We start from the raw sequence: 19,794 nt of genomic DNA, 5'->3' as shown, positions 1-19,794 counted from the left end.
GGTTTTGGCGAAGAGACGAACACACCCTTCATCTGATGCAAGATAGGTGGGCATACGGGGAAATAAACACCGTAAGACGGGTCTTATGTCAACATAACTATCCGAGCTCTCCGAAGTCCCAAAATCAGATCCTACCTTGGAACTTCAACATGATGCTACCATTATTAGTTAGAGTCATACCGAGATCGAGTAAAGGATGGAGCTGCTGGCACTTGATATATCTACGCAACTTGGCATGCACATGAGGTTGACTAATTGAATGTCCAGACCGCTGGCAATATGTTACAGACTCTCGTTCTCGTTCTCGCTCTCGGCACCTACTGGAGACACTAAACCCGGTTCGTTCGGAGCCATTAGTGCATAGACTTTACACAGACGCGGCCAGTAGACTACCTATTACTCTAGTTAATGACTTATTGGTGGGGTTGGGCTTAACTCCTTACGAATTGTTTAAAATTTGACTCATTCTGCGGTCTAGCTTCCGTGAACTATGCAAGCTGCCTCGTCTGATGTTTTGCGGTGATGAAAGTAGGTTCGGACGGTCGGACGGTTGGTCCTGAAAAAATATATCCGAGTCCGTATAGTATTCGGGGATACAAATTACTTCTTTTGCGCTTGGTTAATCGGTGGATATGGGTGGTAACGGTTCACATTTAGGCTGGGGCTACATAATATGAGCTATGTATGGACCGTGCTTTTCGGACTATGCACTACAAGACGAGGGCCGAGAAGGCCTAGCTTGCGGAGCCGAACATATTCGCTCGACCCCGGTATACACAGACGTATAGACATCAATGAAGATGTATAGATATCTATATAAGACTACGCTCCCGCATATCTAATAATGACACTATATCAACCAATTCTCTTGTTTTATCAGATATAGTTAACCGATATCTATTCCTCCTTTCTTCCCCTTTTGAACAAACCGGGATAAATATAAGTTTCTACTACACCACCTCTAGGTACTAACCCACAAGTGATAATATACTTTCGACGATAATGCCGCTCAAGGTCCTCATCATCGGTGCGGGTATCTGTGGGCCTGCCTTGGCGACGCTACTGCGCCGTTCCGACCCGGAGAACAGTATCACGGTTGTGGAACGATACCCGGGAATAAGACATAACGGCTTACAAATTGATCTTCGGGCATGGGGTGTGCCGATTATGAAAAGACTTGGGCTTATCAACGCCGTGAAAGAAAAGTGTGTGCATGAGAGTGGCATAACCTTCGTCGACTCCAAGGGCAAGCAACATGGCTTATTCGGTGTTGCGGGGACAGAAACCGGTCGTAAGTACCTACCTTCAAGAGCTTTGATTAACTCCTTTTTGGTCTATCGCTAGAGCATATTATGAGTTGTTATTCCCAAGACACACTTCGGTCATCCATATTCCTTTCATAAACGATTGCTTGCTAATATCCTACTATAGAGCAGTCTTTCACTAGCGACTTTGAGATCCTGCGCGGCGACTTGTCTCAAATTCTCTACGAGGCTAGTCTCCAAGATTCAGATGGAAGGTTAGATACTCAGAAGAAGCAGGAGAGTACTCCTGAGGGCGAATATGGACCCGGCGTCAGCTACTTATTCGGCACGACGGTTACGCGACTGGACCAAGATGAAAAGGGTGTGGATGTAACTTTCTCAGATGGTCGGACGAGGCGGTACGACGTAGTGGTCGGAGCCGATGGCCAGTGGTCGCGAACGCGGCGCATGATGTTTGGCGAAGAGGCTGGAATCGACATGTTCAAGCGCCTGAACGTCTATGTCGCGTACTTTACCATTCCAAAAGAACCCGGGGATGACGACCTGGCGCGTTTTTTCCACGCAGGAAAGGGACGCGGCATAGCCACGCGCACGGGAGACCGGCCTTACACTCAAGTCTACCTGATGGTGCGCACAGATTCAGAAGAGGTGCGACGAGGAATTGAACGGCAATCCGTCGAGGAGCAAAAAGAAACTTTCGACAAAATATTCCGCGGGTCCGGGTGGCAGATGGATCGCTTCCTCAAGGGGATGGCCGAATCGACTGATTTCTACGCAGACTCTATCGGGCAAATCAAAGCGCCTCATGTGGTCAAAGGTCGCATCGCACTGATGGGGGATGCGGGCTACTGCGCAGCGCCGGTATCAGGCATGGGCACAACAGTCTCCCTAATGGGGGCCTGGACACTGGCTGGAGAGCTGGCGCGACACAGGGGCGACGTGCCGACCGCTCTAGAGGCCTACGACGTGAAAATTCGTCCGTACGTCGACGCCGCCCAAAAGCTTATGCCAGGTGTACCCGGAATTATGACATTAGAGTCGAGCTGGGCTATCTCCCTTCTGCACCTCATCGTGTCGATTCTTTCCTTCTTCAAGATCGATAAGATACTCATGCGTCTCGCACCCGAAGAAAAGGGTGGCATACCGCTTCCGGAGTATCCAGAGCTGAAGGGGGTGTATCCTGCGTGAGATGGGAGCCGGAAATAGAAGAGGATAACCTAGATGGCGATAGAACCAGGAAGATATTTAAGCCTTGTTTCTTTGATATCCGTAGATTGGAGCATCGGGCTTGCAGGTAATGGGATGGGTAGAGCTTCTGGTATTAATTCCCTTGATTTGTTTAATTAGTATTTTAATTAGTATATGTACCTTATATACCAAACAAGATGCAGCTCCTCTGTATTTAGATCTCCAATTTACACCATATAACTTTTGGCAGGGTCCTTGGTATTTCTTTTTTTTCTTCGCGTTTAGAGATTGTTTTCTGGAATATGACGGATCTACGACACTGAACCGCTGGCTCGGATAAAATCGATCCATGGTTGAAAGAATAATATATTAACAATATTTTGACGTCGGTAAGATGTCATTACGACAAAGCAGTGTGAAAATAAAGAGATATACCCACGACTTTCGCGAAGCCCTGACTGGCTTTATTCGTGGGTGTCTTACTATAGCAAGTGACTGTTAGCACTCACCCCTTCAGGCTTCTTCCAGTGAGCCTGTAGGCCACCCCAGCTCTCTTCGTTGTAACCTTCCTGGACCTTTTTACACGTTTTAAGACCCCATGCGGTGACGCCAACCATTAAACAGCTTTCAAACATGAAAGCACAGCTACCTTTACCAACCAAAGCGGGTTTGAGCTCAGCATTGGAGGCGCCCTCGAAACTCTTGGCATCCGGCCCATGCCCGCTCATAACGTTGTGCAAGCTTGCGCCACCAGGCATGAAGCCGCCGTTCCCACCTTTTTTCGCATCGTACTCGCCGGCAATGAGGCCCATAAACTCAGACATCGTGTTGCGGTGGTACCATGGTGGCCTAAACGTGTTCTCGGCCACTAGCCAGCGCGGCGGAAAGATAACAAAATCGGCGATAGCAGTGCCAGGATGGTCTGAAAGAGCCGAGAGCACTGTGAAGATGGATGGGTCTGGATGGTCATACGAGATACTTCCAATAGTATTGAAACGGCCAAGGTCATACTTATACGGATAGTAATTTCCATGCCAAGCAACTACATCAAATGGTGTATGAGCTTGCTTAGTTTGGAAGAGCGAGTTATTAAACTTGCTAGTGATCACGTATATATTGGGGCCTTCGGAAGCGGTAGTACCAAAGTCCTCGCTAAATGAAGCAACGGGAGCCTGGAAGTCGCGGGCGTTGGCAAGGCAATTCGATCCGATCGGACCTAGTTCTGGCAGCGTAAAGTGGCCCTGATAAAGCTCAAGTGCATATCCACGGACTGCACCGGATGGTAGATGAACTTGATACCTGATCCCACGAGGTATCACACAGATCTCCATGGGCCGGACGAGAAGCCATCCTAGCTCAGTTCTGATATCTAAAACTCCATCCTGAGCGACTATCAGAAGATCACCATCCGCTGAGTAGAAAGCAGAGCGCTCGTCCATCGATTTTCCCGCGGCGTAGACGTATATTCCAATGCCTTGTTTTAGTGTTGGATCGCCAGCTCCGGCGATCAAACGCAGACCTGAGACGAAGTCGGTCTGGTCGTCGTGATCGAAAGGATCCCATCGCAGTTGATTTGGTATGTATTCAAGCTTTGCGGGATCAATCAGCTTATCAGACTTTGAAGCACTGTCAGCAGCAGGGGAAAATGGCGGATGTGCACACGAAGGTAGTATGCGATAGAGCCATGACTGCTGATTTTCGTGCCGTGGGGCCGTGAACGCAGTACCGGAAAGCTTCTCGGCGTATAGTCCATACGGAGGTTTCTGAGGGGAATTTTGACCAATGGGTAGAGCACCCCAGATAGCCTCAGTCCTAGGTTATTATAGCGTAAGTAATTTGGTGTAAGTGGTAATAGGATAAGGCCGACTTACTCAAAGTAAGACCTAAAGCCATTTTGATACCGATACTTCTCGGCAAATTCGAATGTAGTGACGGGCATCGTGAGTGGTTTCAAGGGAGTTAACTCGTATATAATTTACTTTAGGTAGTTAACTAGTATAGATTAATATTGTACATCTCTCAAAGATAGTTGGCGTGAGATGGATCAAATATTGAACGTAGCAACATGATCGCGATCTAAGCAACTCGGAACCGGATGCGACTTGACGGAATCGGAAGTAATTTAGGTAGGGATCAACGGCTACTGAAGGTAAACGCAGCGGAACGAGTAGAAGGTTTTGAAGGAGGCATTCCGAGACATTAGGTATGCACCTAATGCGCCGGTATTACAGCACGCGCTGGTAAGCAACGTATAAGCGACATAGGGCGATGTTTAGGGTGTTTAGGGTGCGTGTGGGTGAGTTGTCAGGGGAGAGCCGACGCTAGAATTGGAGAAATGCGGAGAGTGGGGATAAAGGTTCCAACGCCTCCAACGCTAAACGTCATGGAGATACCGCTAATATCCAGCAATAGCCGCTTAATCCGCTTTGTCAACCCCGAGATTTCATCACATGAGGGCACCTGTAAGATGTACCTCCTATGTACGTCTATGCCACGTTCGGTCATGTTCTACTATGTTGGTTCCGGCCCGGAGGTGAACCCCTCGCCCCCTTTTGTGTAACCCCGGCGGGTTAGAACCGCCCACCCTATTAGACGCCATATTCCTATAAATTCAACTCTATAACTCGACCAATAACTTTCAACTACAGATTTCTTCAAACGTTTACCAAGAAAATGTCTCGTATCAATTCAGTATATTAGCTAAGTATTTTTCGCTGTTTATGAGACATTACCTAAAGTAAACATTCTAGCAACCTAACTGTTCCCCTTAGGATTCTAAATGAGATATCTAAAAGGATATGTTCAATGTAAATAACCACAGGCTCTTGTGATTAGACTAGATTTCCTCACGGAACAAAGAAGTTACTTCCATGCTGTTTGGTTTCACCTCACGACAGTTTCTCAATTATTTACCCCCACAGCTGTCTCCCCTCCTTCAATATTTGATAGAGCTAGGCTTTCATTCGGATGCTCCTCCTCTGATGTAGATCGTCTACATGTGAGAATACCGAGTATTAGAAAGACAGCAAAGTAAAGTGCTCCGCAGAACATACTGACCCTGAAGTAACCGGCTGGAGATTCCAAAATTGCTCCAGCAATAGGCGGTCCAATCAAGAAACCGACTCCCTGAAACCCTTCAACGAGACCTATTCTAGCTCCAATATCTTTCGAGTCTGGATCAAGTTGTCGGACTGCTGGTGGTATTAAAGCAGTTAAACCGCCCACAAGGAATCCGTAGAAAATCACGAAGGCAATTATTCCTGTTAGCGTTTTTATAACCGACCAAGAGAATAACAACACGCATGCCCCAAGAATTGTGAATTGCCACGTAATTAGGGGCTTGGAGAAATTGGATATCCAGTTGAGAAAAACGCGGCCGAATAAAGATGAAGCATTGATTCCCGCAAGTAGAGAGTCGCCTACTGTTGGAGAGAGCCCTAACTTTCCTTGAACGAAGGTGGATATGAAGTAGAAGGGCACATCGACCCCTATATTCAGGAGCAGGGCACAAATACCCAATAATATTAGCTTCCAGTCGTAAAAGGCTTTAAAGTTGAAAGGTCGCGGTCCTTCATTGCTTTCTGTATCCCGTAGCTGCCGAGGTTTTATTAATAGGCATGATGCCAGCAAAAAGACTCCATTTGCTAGAGCAATAACACGGCATGCCCACGAGAAGCCAAACCTATTTTCCAGTCGCCGAAATATTATAGGGTATATTATTCCGCCGACGCTCGATCCTGTCATAGCGATGCCTGTTGGTAGAGCGGCCTCTTTTTCGTCAAAATAGGCTTGCACCACTGCTTGGGATGGTACGTATACAGCACCGGACCCCAGACCTATGGCGAGGCCAAATGAGAGAATAATCCACGCGTATTGTCCTGCGAAACTGGTGCACAATAGGCCGGCAACGTTCAATGCCCCACCAAAATACATTAGGGATCTAATGTAGCCTTTATCGTACAGCGGACCACTGATGATTCCCGATATACATAATAAGAATCCTTGGGTCGTTCCAATCCAGGTGATGTTGGAAGGTGAATATGAGTTAAGGAGATTATGTTCGAAGTATGATTGGAAAACACCAAAACTGTTACTCAAGCCCAGTGTACACAGTTGTACGAGGAAGGCTGCAGCAACCTGAGACCATGGCAACCAGTCTCTATTTGAAGACTCTTCTGCTGACATACTTCGTTTGGCTGTGCTTGGTCCTGTGGGTTGACTTGCGTTAACAATGCCGGGATCTTGGTATGGATCGTAGGAGCTAACGGACTGGAAGCCTTCGTAGACAGGTAACCAGAGAATCCAAACCCAAGCCCGTTGTACCCAGATAAATAAAGATTATGGGTGGTATTTATTTGCAATATCTGGATAGAAAACATGGTAACTGTTTTAACTTAGAATGATACAATTCTCAACAAGCCACGTGAATCGGCCTTTAAATGGCGTAAAGAGCCATTAGGTCCATCTCTGAACAGCTGCAGTGTTTACATCAATACCCTATTCGAAAGGTCACTCAAAGGTTCTGCAGTAGCAGTCACGGATACTTATCAACGGAATAATACTTAATCTTGTGCCCCTATATCGGAGCATGGCCTGATTTGACTGTTGTGGAAGACTTGAAGGTGCAGTAAAGGATGATAAAAGAGATGTTAGTCTGGTTAAAAGGTATAGAAAGACATTCACTAAGAAATTTAGTATTACCTTTGCTAAGAATCACTTCACAGGATCAACTGCAAGTTCCCGTTTTTAATAGTAAGTAGACAAATTGCATGGGAAATATGAAAAGACTACGGGGACTTCGTTACTATACACTGATACACGCTGATCAATATATTCGCTGTAAAACACATGTCTCTTGCGCTGAATTAGGATTATCAAAGTCGAAAAGGGGGTTATTAGTTTATGATACACTGCATTGCTGAATTGACAGGTACCTAAGTGAGGTATGTAATCAAAATAGTTCACACAATCACAATATTTTGAAATTCGCTTATGCCTTCTTGAAATGCGTCGATGGCTGTGATGTGTACACAAACTTGTCGAAATTCCACAAGGCGGGCTTGGAACGACTCCCAGCTAGGTTTAATCCATTCGAGAATAGCAATTCTAGATTTAACCATATTGTAGAAGGTTTCGGTCCCCAAGGTTATTAGAGGGTCGTGAAGGGAACGTTTCGATGTTTCAGCCGAGCTCCTTATGAAATGAGTGTATAACCTCCCCAATTGGGTGCGCTCGGCTACACTTAGCTTCCCATCTTCACCCTCGTAATCTATCCCGGGAACATAGCAGCTAAAGAGTTCCTGTTCAAAGTCTACTTGGTGCATCATCTCTATTGACAACTTCGTTAGGGTAGATACTAACGACGAGAGGGATGCGCAAGAATTTGGAAGGCCAAGCCTTGTAGCGGTCTGGGGTTCTATGCCGTGGGCATATTCGTGGCAATCGATAGAGCGTGCTGTATCGGGGTGATCATTCACATTCTTCGTCAATGATCCTTTTTCAATAGCCGCAAGGACTTTCGCAGCTTTGTTCCAGTCAGACCACATTTGGCTCAACATGTTCATCGAATCCATACAAGTCCCGATGGAATCAAGGGCCTTCCAGGTGGTATGCCGGGTCCAGAATTCGAGCTGCTCTGCCATTATAACACACACACGTTTGATGTATTCGGTATCCCAGCCTCTAATTGCAGTGACCTTCCATCCCGAACCGGTTTTCCAGAAGGCTGATATCCCAATTCTATCTTGGAAGTATCTGCTAAGTACGGTTGTTCGCAAGTTACTAAGACTCGCGTCTTGAGATCTGAAGTAGGATATTATATGCATTCCGATTCTACTTTCAACAAGATCAACCAGAAACTCAATGAATGACCGGTCGAAACCGTAGGATGCGTGGAGGCGGTTGGTGTTACATTCTTGGCTAGAAGTATTTATGTCGACAGCGTTGGCAAACGTAAGATTGCGAAGTTTCACCGGTAAATCCAACGGTATAGTTTTTACAGTGCTTTGACGAAATCCCACTCGACACGTACCGATAAGACTATAATCGTCGCTAGTTGAGCTTCTTCGCAGGTGTAGATATGAACTGCAGCCCGGGACATACACCACGACGTCAAGCTCTGCAGTTGCGGGGATTTCCGTCCTAATTATCCACTCGAAGTCGCACTCGAGGCCTGGGAAAGAAATCCTTTGAATAAAGTCGCAGTGATTAACTTGGAAGAATGACTCGAGACTTGTGACGATGTAGCTTTGTATGCTTAAGGCTCCTGTGTGCGCATTGACACTTGATAAGGTGCCGGGTATCCTTTCAGTATCGTCTTCCGTCAACGATTTTGAGAAGTGCCGGATACGAGGAGATTTCTCAGGACTAGTCGTAAATAGCGTCCAGGTAGTTTGGGGGCCTACGAGCCATACGATGTTTTGAGTTTTATTCCCCCTCCTAGGGAGACTTTGAGAATATTCCACTTTAAAACTGTCGTCGTCTTCATAGCAAAGATTGGACTCGTCCTGATCTGCCATTTTTGACTGTTCCAGTCTAATAGCAACGTCGGATAGAGATATGCCGTAGACCGTGTTATTCTCGCAGCCTTCTAATGGTATCTTGGCTGGACGGTAGATAGACCAGTCCGGAACCCACGTAGGAAGCGAGTTCGGTGGATTTTTCTTCGGATATAATAAGATCTCGGTCTTGCTGTGACGTATAATAAGGTATGATGCAATGCCAATGTAAACCTCTTCCTTTGATAAGAGGTAGTCAGGAGCCAACCCCTCGAAGATACTATTGCGTAGGAGGCCAAGTACGGCGAACACGTTATCTCTAGGGTCAGAAGCTTGGCAGCTTGAGGTGGCATCTAAGAGCTGCAAAAGACCATCTAACTCACTCATTCTATTGTCATTTCCTTGGCCATATTCTAACAGCCAAGGCACGTTGTGAGTATAGCGGTAGGGTACTTTCAGGTCGCCAAATGACGTCCAAGAAACGCTCTTATCCCCGCAGTATAGAGTAACCTTTCGAGCCATAATAATCTCTTGGATGACCCAGACGCGGGAGAAGTACCGTCTTTTGAAAAGGCGCTCTAGACCTAGTTTCTGAGAAGTGCTTAGATCGGGTTCTACTGCTTGAGAAAGCATATTCAATGCATCCATTGCATCGTCGCTGTCATCTGCAGTAGGTCCCATATACACAAGTACTTGCGAAGCTTTAGAGTAAATATCACGCATTATAGCGACTTGATGTGACCGTTCGTAGGGGTCTTCCTGGTTGATACAAATAGAGTCAACCCATAGATTTGAATGGCCCTTCGAAAGTAGAAGTCGTAAAGCCGAATCGCAATTCCTAGTGATGGGAACTATGTCCCAGAGTGTTCCTATGAATATTGACTTTGTTTTATCATTGTTGTTGGTTTCTCCTGCCCAGCAATATGACAGTGCTTCAAACGAGTTAGGGTTGGTTAAATCGGCAACATCCAAGTCGCCATGGAGATAATCATCCGAGGACGTAGTAGAAAGCCTGAGAAGTCGAATGTCGTATTTTTGAGCCAAAGAAGGATATAAATTTCCATCGGAATAGGACCTAGTAGCGGACCCATTCTCCCCAAGACACGACTGACTTGATTTTGGTATACCAGTAGGGCGTGTCCTTGAATCTTTGGCTAAGGCTTGGCGTTCCAAGACGTTGCTACCCCTTTTCCTGTCCGTGGAATATTGAACCGACAATGGCCACCGGAGGTCTAGAGACTCCAGGGAATTGCCTTGATGACTAGATTGGGTTGAAAGACAGGGTATTTGGAAGGTTGATAACTCTATTACCGAGTCACAGCTTGAGCAGAAGAGCACGGTATCAACCGCACATATATCAGGCCTTCGACATGTTGGACGGTGCCAACGGAACATATTAATAGCGGGGAATGAAGAAAGGAAACGGTAAGGTTATTTCGAATAATTTATTGCTTTCAATTTCATATAATAGAATGGAATATGTAGAAGAAAGTATCAGACGTTGGGTGTCCTTGCTAATATCTAAGTACGTAATGGAGCATCAATTGAGGTTGACGACCCCAGCTATGCGCGATGAGTACACCGGAACATATACAGATACTTAGTTGACTATCTCTTAGAGTGACACATACTCAGAGCTTACATACCTAGGTCAAGGGGGTAGAATTGGATTAGGAAGGGGGGCTATGGCATACCATCAAACAGACGGCGGAGTAGGACGTAGATATTGTGGCGATGAACGGCGTTAACAGCACTTGTACTTTAACAGGCTGACAAGTCGGGGAATCGTAGTCGGATCAGGATTAGTTGACGATTGGATCAACGAATTAATGCCACCAAGTGAAGTAACATTGTGGGAGATAAATCCTGAAGTGCGTCGAAACTTACCTAAGAAATGCATGCTTAAAATCCTAGAGACGCATAGCCACTCTAGCAATGTTACGCTGTTGGCATCAAAGTCGTGCCAAGACATTTTTGGGGGATATTTCGGCCAGGGGTTCTCTAAACCAGCATCGGAATAGGCTGACAAGTAGGTAGTAGATAACTGCGACAAGTGACATGAACTCATGGTAGTTGAAATTAAAGAAGACATATGTATAATCCAAATTTCCTTATATTAAGAAACCTATGTCCTCAAGTTCCAAAGGGCTATAAAGTATACTGCACCTACGTAGGTATCTCCAAAGAATTATGATGAATTACCTGAATAACCCTACAGCCTCCTTATAATAATCTCAATTCACAATACGACTTAGGATACTACATTTCTTACGCGCGCACACAAGACGGCATGTAATATAAATCCATTATATTACCTAACATTCATGCAACTGAGATTGGAGGCAGCTTGCTACACCAATGAACTTGTTAACTGACGTTACACGACGTTTATAATGCGCCTCTCGCATTATTACGACAGTAAGATACAGAATAGGCAGGCAATACAGACGAGGTGGTATCGCTGTACACGTACGATACGTGAGGCTCTTCGTGTGGGGGCTGAGAGGGATCCTCAGGGGCTGGGATTTTGGCGGTACATCGGGCTGAAATAAAGTCTGCCTCCTTCCACAGCTTAAGCGTTCCCCTTCTCCTAGTCTATATTCGTAATTCTTAAAACATTTACGTTGCTGGGTAAGGATAGTCCAGGAGCCCACAGAAGTCAAGACAGCGCGCCAAGGCTCGACCGCTGATCCATCGAGGTATTGAAGCATGGGCAGATCATCGTCATTATTTTCTTCATCCAATAATGATGATTTTTCACTCTTTTCGTCTTTGTCCGATAGCGACGATGATGTAACTTTGGTCTCTAGTGATAGAGAGGACACCAGTTCGGCGAATCGGCGGAGGAGGAGCCATAGGCATGAGCATAAGCATGGTCATAGTCATAGGAAAGGGCACGAGCATGGAAGACACGCCACGAGTACGTCGACTAAACGTCCCGCGGAAGGGGTCGCAACGAAAGACGATAATATTTGGCCTCGTGAAAAACGCTACCTGAATGTACGCTTTCTGGATGGTAGCCACGAAGAAAAACAACTAGTCGAGAGTCTTGTCGTGAAGTATTACAACGCCATTCCGATGCGCATCCGATTTAGCTTTCTCAAGTCCTACGACCCCAGTTCTTCTGACATCCGTATCACTTTCAAATGCCGGGGTCGCCCGTCGAGCTTTATCGGCCGCGCGAACGAGACCATTGCCATTGATCAGCCTACCATGAAATTGAATATGGGACGAGGCCGTGATCAGGTACAATCCGACATCCTACACGAATTCGGCCACGCGCTGGGCCTTGAACACGAGCAGAAGAATCCTAACTGTAAACTCGAATTCAATCGTGACGCGCTGAAGAGAGATGGGTACAATGACGACGATATCGATCGTAACTATGGAAAGAGCCGCGTTATTGGGAATAGGACAACACCTTATGACCCACATTCCATCATGCACTACCCCGTCCGGAAAGGACATACGGTGAACGGTAACACGGAGATCGGGCTAAACACCGTCTTGTCGCAAGGCGACAGGCAGTTTCTCATGGAATTATATCCTGTCGATCCCGAACCAAAGCATAAGCATAAGCACAAGTCCAAACCCAAGTTGTTAGAGCCCGCACTTGTCACCGAACCTACTACAACAACCGTCGCCAAAAGAACCCGACACAGGACCAAGGAGCATCACCGACCAGACCGACTTCAGTCAGTGAGTGAAGTTGTGGGTAGCGTCTACGTCGGGATCAGCATGACCAATGTCAACAGCGTAACGATATCGGGGTCCAGGAATGTGAATCGCAATGGAAACGGAATTGTATGCAAGAGTTGCAGCAGCACTTCCGTGTGCGTAAAGTGCAATGGCATGGTTACGGTCTCTAGTAGTACGTCGTTCAGTGCAGTATACTTTTGAGATTGCTCCGTTACATAGGTACGCGGCCATATATTGGGGGCGAAATTTGTCAAGACAAGGTCTGTCAAAGAATAGTAGCATGAAGTAAGTGAGTTGTCAGTATCGCGTATCTAAGCAGCGCTTTGATATTATTTGCTATTTATCTCTTATGTTAGGTTAGGTACCTACCTACCTCTTATACTTACATACCTGTATACCCAGTTTAGTTGTTTTCATTCTACAATATTTTGAACTATAGTTGCAACGTTATATTCAAGAATCCAGTATATGCACCGCGCCTTTTGGCTATTATAAGACTAAATGAAAGTCCCTGTCTTGAAACATCCCTGGAACATTGTTGTTTTTCTTCAAATCTAGATGGTTGGCAATTCTCACCAGTCAACGTGCATTATGATCTTTCAATAGTAAAGAGGCGATTGTTAAAAGCTTGTTGAATTGCATATTAGTTTTACACTAATACGCCGTTACACTGTATAAAGTGCTCACGATTGTAGGACTTATGTTATAAGTAGTACTTATCCTATAACTAGAGCACGACAGGATTATATTTACGCGCAATACGTATGAGAAACTGGGGATAGTTAACTACCTCCTAATAATAACTTGAAGTATGCGAGTCTTCACACGCTACCTGATAATAATACATAAACTCATATTGACCCTCCATATCTCATCGTAGGTACTCATTACATTTTACCCCATCTTAGACAATTTTGCTTGATCATATTTCGCCCAAACTATAATGAACGTGTATATCTTTAGGTGATTCTAGGATTAGAGTATGGTACATGATAGTTCATTTTTATTGTATTTGTTATAATGCGGCCACGACACCAACGAGCCCCGCTGCCGCCGCTGCGGCTAATGCGAAACCCGTCTCTTGCGGGTACGCCGCTCCCCCATCAGAGCTGGATGTGGAAATAGAAGACTCCTCAGATGAAGATGCGTCGGAAGTGTCTGTTGTGGACGATTGGGCATCGGATCCCGAAGTCGTAGGGGAGACAACACTGGTGATGCTACTGATTACTGTATCCGTCTGAATAGTGGGGGGAAGGGACGTGTCGGTCTGAATGGAGAGCGAAGCAGGCGTGTCGGTTTGAGCGGGAGTTGAAAGGGAAGTATCGGTTTGAATAGACAGGACGCCGGTTGTGCCCTGGTCGGCTGCGGAGCTTAGAGACTCAACGGGGCCACCCGGATTTAATGTTTGGCGTGGTTTTACATTGCGTTCCGCCACCTTAATAGGTTCCGGGGCATAGGTTGCGGATGCTAGACTGCCTGCCAAGGCGAGGGTGGTGAAGATAAATTTCGCATACATGACGATTGGTTTCCGTCTGGTTATGGTGTATAATGTTTATGAGATAATTAACTAAAGATGAAAACTGTAAGATAGGTAGGCAATAATCTCTAAATATATCTTAACTTCAAAATAGTTGTCTTCCTCATCGTGATCCGAATTCGTGATGCGGGGACCTTGAGGCGACACGAATCACGTATGGGGCCATACTACATGACGTCGGCGTAACCAGGGGGTGCCTGATTACCCACGATGATGAATTCCGGGGTAACACGGATGATTCGTCAACTACACAGCTCTAGCAGCTGAAAGGCTATCTCGGCCCGTACCTAGGTTGCATCGATTTAAGGAGCTGCCATCAACAGCTTAAAGCTGTGTCTATCATCGCTTAAACTATCGATATTGACGTATGCACAGCAGAAGCTAGGTGTTTCAACTAAAGTGAATCTGGAAGTTACCAGAGAGATAATTGGATACGAGAGGTCTACCGTATGCCGATGCAATACGAGCTCAGCTATGTATTAAGTAGATACCTAACCTAGGTAGCTACACAAGATCGTCAACAGAATAGCTTATGTCTTGGAATTAAGTAGCTTAGTATTTACTGAAGCTCTTTGCTAGTTAGGGATAGGATATATTCAAGAGTAGTTGGTACAATACTACGTCTTAATAATGCTTAACTAAGCTGTAGTTTTTTCCAACGTAAATTACCAATGGTCGGATGCAGAAACATTAAATGCGATGGAATAATTCATATGATACCTACCTGGTTTCCGCCCCCAAAGCTGGCGGTCAGGCCAGGCGGTTTGGGTATTGCTTGTCGATCCCTCGGCTTCGTGTTAATACAGTGTTTAATCATGTATATACTGTATACATCTTTCGCCGTGTTAACCGTCACGGATTGTTGTGTCCACAGCCCCCCATCTTCAAGTCGTTCTTGATTGTGTTAGCTGGTTAGTTGACAGAGATACCGACTGATCCCAACTCAACCACACTCAAGTCATGGGATATTTAACGGAGGTCATTATAAACTATATTGGTTTGGTCTTCGTTAGAAATTTAGGTAGTTGAACGGGCAGCGCCGCCGTAGTTCTACTACACAGCATACCTGTTACGCGCGTCGTATCCGTTGCAAGCCCCGCAACGCACTCGTCACCTCACCTGCCTCCTCGGTATATTTTTCATTATGTTCTCGCCTTAGACACTTCTTAATGTAGCTGCCTTGCTCCCTCTCCGCTTGTGCGTAAGACTATACCTTTGATAAGTCTATTGGTTGTTCTATGCGAAGGTATTCACTTTTTTAGTAGCAAGATTCATAGATTACGATCTTGTCAGATTTTGTTGCTACGCTAAACAGTAACTCAAGATAAGTATCATTTCCTACCTATCTTCAAAACCATGCCCCTTTCTAGGAAAATTCAACATCAACACTCTTAACATTCATCCATCTAATAACTATAACTACCTCCTAGTAAAACAAGAAAGGACAAGAGGAACTCTGGCTTGACTGTCTTTTCATATGCTTGAACTAAGACCTCTCACAATATGGTTCCAGTCAATCCTTGACAATCCGAATTGACACTCCACTATAAGCGTTACGCCTCAGAAAATGAGTTTCAATCTTTGCTGTTCACGACGCCTATCCTCCACCCCGTTGGCTTTATTATGCCATAAACCTCGCAATAACTTCGAGTTTGTTTTAATTATACTAGGATGAATGAAACAGAAAGACCTTTCTAAGATTTACTATACTTAATATGAACTTACCAGCAACCCTAATAATATATCCAGAGTAAGACGGATCGCAAAATAGAACTCGATGAACGTAATAGGTTTAGTGATTTCAAATACCCTACCCACGTAACCAGAATAGATGTTGGGAGAATTGATGTTGCTACATAGCGGAAGCAGACCCTGACGTTGCTAACCAAGCGTCTGGCCGGTCAGCAGTAGAGAAGGATCAAACTTAGAAGTACAAGGCTGCAGTAGGTAATTTCACAAAGGCTTACGCGCCTCGTTTTGTTCTGTACCACGTCATTGCATGTGTAAATATGTAGGTAGGTTGGTAGGTACTCTTCCAATGAAGAGCCTCAAAGATGTCGATAAGATGGTAATACGGATAGCTTGATGACGCATAGACACATCCTAATGCTTCCTATGTATATATAATAAGAAAAAGAGATAGACTGACGTCGAACATATTACTACTTGACCGGCCGTTCATCTTGCCCGTCTAGCCGTTGAGACATATCTTCCTATTAATATATTTTTCTATATCATGTGTTAAGATATATCCCAACTTGATCCTCGGATATTAAACTTGTTCAGCCGCACATGACGTACTCCGCGCGATGAATTGCGTTGTTTTAAGCCAAGACCCGATAGCCTCGTCTGTCAGCTATGGACTCTCTTACATACCTAAAGTAAGCATGGGTTTGAATCCAGCACAGGTCCTCTAGGTATTTTCAGTAAAGGTCATGTGGCGCCAGGACAGGTTGGCGACGTGTACTTGAGTAAGATCCAATTGAATTCCGAGAGGTATGGTCGGGCGCTTATAACGAAGGTCGTCGGGCTCCATGAATAAGTCACCCCTCGTTCCCGAATCCCCGATTTCAAATCGGTGTCTCAATCTAGTCTGATTAGTTGATCGTGGCTGTGCGACACTCATTGCGTTCTCTTGGCCCCCCCGGTGGCTTGTTCGCTTATATGTACATGTAAGTAGGTAGGTCATGTAGGTAGGTTAGGTAATTATCAATCCTGATGTCCTTCGCGTGATGCTCTCCGCCGACCCCGGCCAAAGGGAACGCCTCAGCGCCAGCCAGCTGAAAGGGTTGGCACCTTGAGCACACGTCAACTCACCTAGTGTATTCCAAATGACTTAGTCTTCGCCCGGAGAGAGTAACTCGGGTATTTCATTCTCCCGTGAATCTTTTCTCTCTCTCCTTAATAAACTAGCGTGCCAAGGAATCCTGTAGTTAGCATCATGAGGCCTCATATTTGTTAGGAAGTATATGGTCATCTACAAACCCTCTATTAATTACCATTTGTCTTTGCCGTCAACATCTTCTAGTAGAGCAATAGCAGTTATATGTATTATTTTATGATGCGTTTACTTTATAACCTATTATGGCTATCCATCCATTATTTACATTTGGCCAACGGCCAACTAGATATTCGCAACTCGTCAACCGACCTCGTTCCTATCTATCAACCTTACTTATCGAGCCTCAGACAGAACCCTGCATTATTTAACCCTGCTCTTGGTGGACAGGACTGGGGGATGTGTTGCAACTTGGTTGTTAACGAAAGCCTTGTTATCGAAAACGACACACTCTATATCCGGCCTGGGCAAAGCTTTTTCACGGGCACAATAAATGATCTTGAAGAGTTTCCTACCAGGTTTCCTTGCGGCGCAAAATATAATGGAACTTTATCGGCGCCTCACCAACAATTTTGGATGCCTTACTCGTGGTGTTACAACCATTGCCCTGGATGGCCTGTTACAAAGGCGAGCGATCTCGGAAAATGGCTGAAACCCCTGATTGCGTTCATACTACCGTCACTCATTTTTTGCCTTAACGTTCCTCGTCGTCGCCGCCTTGACCTACCGACCGGTTTATTCTCTGGTGGATCTATCGATATATCAAGTATCCCTCTATTTATTCTTAAAGTCCCTCTTGCTTCATTCATCGTCACTATAGACATCATTATTTGGACATGTGTAGTGTTTTCAGTGGCTAGTCCAATGATCACATCGGGTATTTACGAGGCGCTCCTTGATGCTAGAGTCTTGTCGTATCTAGAAAGTCGAAGCAAAGAAAACTCTCTTTCCGCTAAGGAGAAAGCTCATACTCTCCTTTCTATCTTGATAGGCAACCTTGATATTCAAGCTTGGCACTCAAGTAGCCTGTTCGTACACAATATTCCTGGGGGCGTCTTTCGAAGAAGACCCGGTTCTCAGCCTACGAAAACAACTATCGAATCGGGGAAAGGGGTTCCACGCCCACTAGACCCAATCACGCCAAGCCACTCCCATGATGCCAGTACTTCGAATATGCCAACAAAATTCCCCCCAATAGGGAGATTTAAGCAGTCATCGTATAGTGTTCAGCAGCGTCGGAGTATTGTTGCTACCAAATGGCGGTTGTCAGCTATGTTGGACTCGCAAATTAGCTTTGGCACTTCAGTCGGCGCACCAGTCCTTTTCTACATTGCATCTTTCATCTGGTCGGTTTACGAAGTTCGCGAAGAACTAGGCTCCTAGTAAGTTGCTAGATAGCACTTCGCTGACGACCCTACCTCAGGTAGGTATGCTTTTTATCTTCGAAACACTAACATCTAACACTAGTGTTACGGCGCATCAATTGGCTGCTGGGATGTTCTGGATGACGATACCCCATGTCGCTCTTGTTAGCTGCCTTCTCCTTGCCGGCAACAACCCGAATATATGGCAAAATGCTGTTGCTGAATTCCTACTTGCTTCCAACCCCTTAACCTCTATAGATTCCTTAAGATTGATAGACACCGATCTGGAGTCTGATCCCGGCGGGGCTCGAAATCTTCATAGCGCAGAGTTTACTTCGGAGGATCCAAAAGCGATTAGATATACCAGATCAATTATATCTAGATTGGTGAATCGTATCTTTGGCTTGGCTTACGAGGAGTCCAGATTCAAGCCAGCGTGGATGTGGAATAGGGGGTCCAATAAGGCCATGTGGATTGCGAAGCTCGGCGATGAATATCCGCGTCTCAGGGGAATGCGGGAAGAAGTCCTAGACAGAAACTTCAAAAAAGACCTCTGGACCTCGGCCTTTTATGGATTTACCCTTTACTTCGTACCGACATCCTTCAGCGTACTAGTCAGGTATTATCTTTGGGTCTATTCTCTATAGTTTCTTACTAACTGTGTTCAAGCTATACTACTCCTCGGCCTGGATTTGGCTGCCGTTCCCTTCTCGTCTTTGCCTACGGCATATCTCAACTGATCCTCCAGCTTCTATGGTTGCTACGGTGGTATTTCTCTAAACATGGCACGCGCGGCAATTCTAATAATACATGGTGTACGGCAGCAAAGTTAACATCGATCTACCTATGGTACTTGATGTTTTTATTCGCGATCTTTATTGGGACTTTCACTAGTATTGGTGGGACGAGTAAGTCAGACACACGAAGCTATACTAGCTCTACCTAGTTGTCATAAATGACGCTGACCTAGATGTAGTATTTGTACTTACGAATGTCTTAACTAATTGCTTCTGTGCGATTCCGGTATGTAGACATGAGAGGTATCTAAAAAGGGAGATGCTAATTAAACCACCCCACAGGCTAAGTACTGGCGAGACCGTTGGACAAATCCTGATGCGCTTATATTTGTTGATGACTCTACGTGGGAACAGTTATACTACGCCGAGAAGTGGTGGTTTCCAGCTGGTGTCGTTGGCGTTATTTTCATGACAATTGTTGCTTACATCGGATGGTGGTATCAGCGGAGTCTGCGCCAGCGCTATTGTGACTTGGTAAGCAAGATCGACCACGTTAATGAGGTCGAATATGAAGACGAAGAAGTATACGATACCGACGTCGATCGTGTGAGGGGGAATTCCACTGATAGGATCCATAATACTTAATGAAAAATGATACAATTTACAAG

At 45.4% G+C, this 19,794-nt stretch overlaps 7 protein-coding genes across 7 annotated transcripts; 3 read left to right on the top strand and 4 right to left on the bottom strand.

The window, feature by feature from the left end:
* The first annotated feature begins 503 nt into the window (after positions 1-503).
* Positions 504-2,807, top strand: F5Y00DRAFT_244707 (FAD/NAD(P)-binding domain-containing protein). The gene is made up of 2 exons (XM_048008869.1): positions 504-1,291; positions 1,432-2,807. The coding sequence occupies exons 1-2, from the start codon at positions 1,003-1,005 to the stop codon at positions 2,451-2,453; spliced, it is 1,311 nt and encodes a 436-aa protein (XP_047862115.1). The 5' UTR covers positions 504-1,002; the 3' UTR covers positions 2,454-2,807.
* Positions 2,808-4,762, bottom strand: F5Y00DRAFT_244705 (Homogentisate 1,2-dioxygenase). The gene is made up of 2 exons (XM_048008868.1): positions 4,325-4,762; positions 2,808-4,265 (listed from the first exon to the last, which is right to left on the bottom strand). The coding sequence occupies exons 1-2, from the start codon at positions 4,390-4,392 to the stop codon at positions 2,936-2,938; spliced, it is 1,398 nt and encodes a 465-aa protein (XP_047862114.1). The 5' UTR covers positions 4,393-4,762; the 3' UTR covers positions 2,808-2,935.
* A 592-nt stretch (positions 4,763-5,354) lies between these two features.
* F5Y00DRAFT_254856 (MFS general substrate transporter) lies at positions 5,355-6,638 on the bottom strand (the record flags this gene model as incomplete). The annotated part of the gene is made up of 1 exon (XM_048010219.1): positions 5,355-6,638. One exon carries the CDS (start codon positions 6,636-6,638, stop codon positions 5,355-5,357), a length of 1,284 nt encoding a protein of 427 aa, XP_047862113.1.
* Positions 6,639-7,414: 776 nt separating this feature from the next.
* Positions 7,415-10,345, bottom strand: F5Y00DRAFT_272293 (HET-domain-containing protein; the record flags this gene model as incomplete). The annotated part of the gene is made up of 1 exon (XM_048012947.1): positions 7,415-10,345. One exon carries the CDS (start codon positions 10,343-10,345, stop codon positions 7,415-7,417), a length of 2,931 nt encoding a protein of 976 aa, XP_047862112.1.
* A 1,314-nt stretch (positions 10,346-11,659) lies between these two features.
* F5Y00DRAFT_272292 (uncharacterized protein) lies at positions 11,660-12,850 on the top strand (the record flags this gene model as incomplete). The annotated part of the gene is made up of 1 exon (XM_048012946.1): positions 11,660-12,850. The coding sequence occupies one exon, from the start codon at positions 11,660-11,662 to the stop codon at positions 12,848-12,850; it is 1,191 nt and encodes a 396-aa protein (XP_047862111.1).
* A 594-nt stretch (positions 12,851-13,444) lies between these two features.
* On the bottom strand, positions 13,445-14,510 carry F5Y00DRAFT_244704 (uncharacterized protein). Its single transcript, XM_048008867.1, has one exon. The coding sequence runs from the start codon at positions 14,163-14,165 to the stop codon at positions 13,665-13,667; it is 501 nt and encodes a 166-aa protein (XP_047862110.1). The 5' UTR covers positions 14,166-14,510; the 3' UTR covers positions 13,445-13,664.
* Positions 14,511-17,227: 2,717 nt separating this feature from the next.
* Positions 17,228-19,771, top strand: F5Y00DRAFT_272290 (uncharacterized protein; the record flags this gene model as incomplete). Its single annotated transcript, XM_048012945.1, has 5 exons — positions 17,228-18,407; positions 18,493-19,008; positions 19,059-19,297; positions 19,366-19,412; positions 19,469-19,771. Exons 1-5 carry the CDS (start codon positions 17,233-17,235, stop codon positions 19,769-19,771), a joined length of 2,280 nt encoding a protein of 759 aa, XP_047862109.1. The 5' UTR covers positions 17,228-17,232.
* Between the last annotated feature and the right edge of the window lie 23 nt (positions 19,772-19,794).

This window comes from Daldinia vernicosa (genome assembly GCF_022497035.1).
Source record: "Daldinia vernicosa strain CBS 139.73 unplaced genomic scaffold F5Y00scaffold_47, whole genome shotgun sequence".
NCBI lineage: Eukaryota > Fungi > Ascomycota > Sordariomycetes > Xylariales > Hypoxylaceae > Daldinia > Daldinia vernicosa.
Note: the sequence above shows the minus strand (reverse complement) of the source record. Positions and strands in the feature narration are given on the sequence as shown.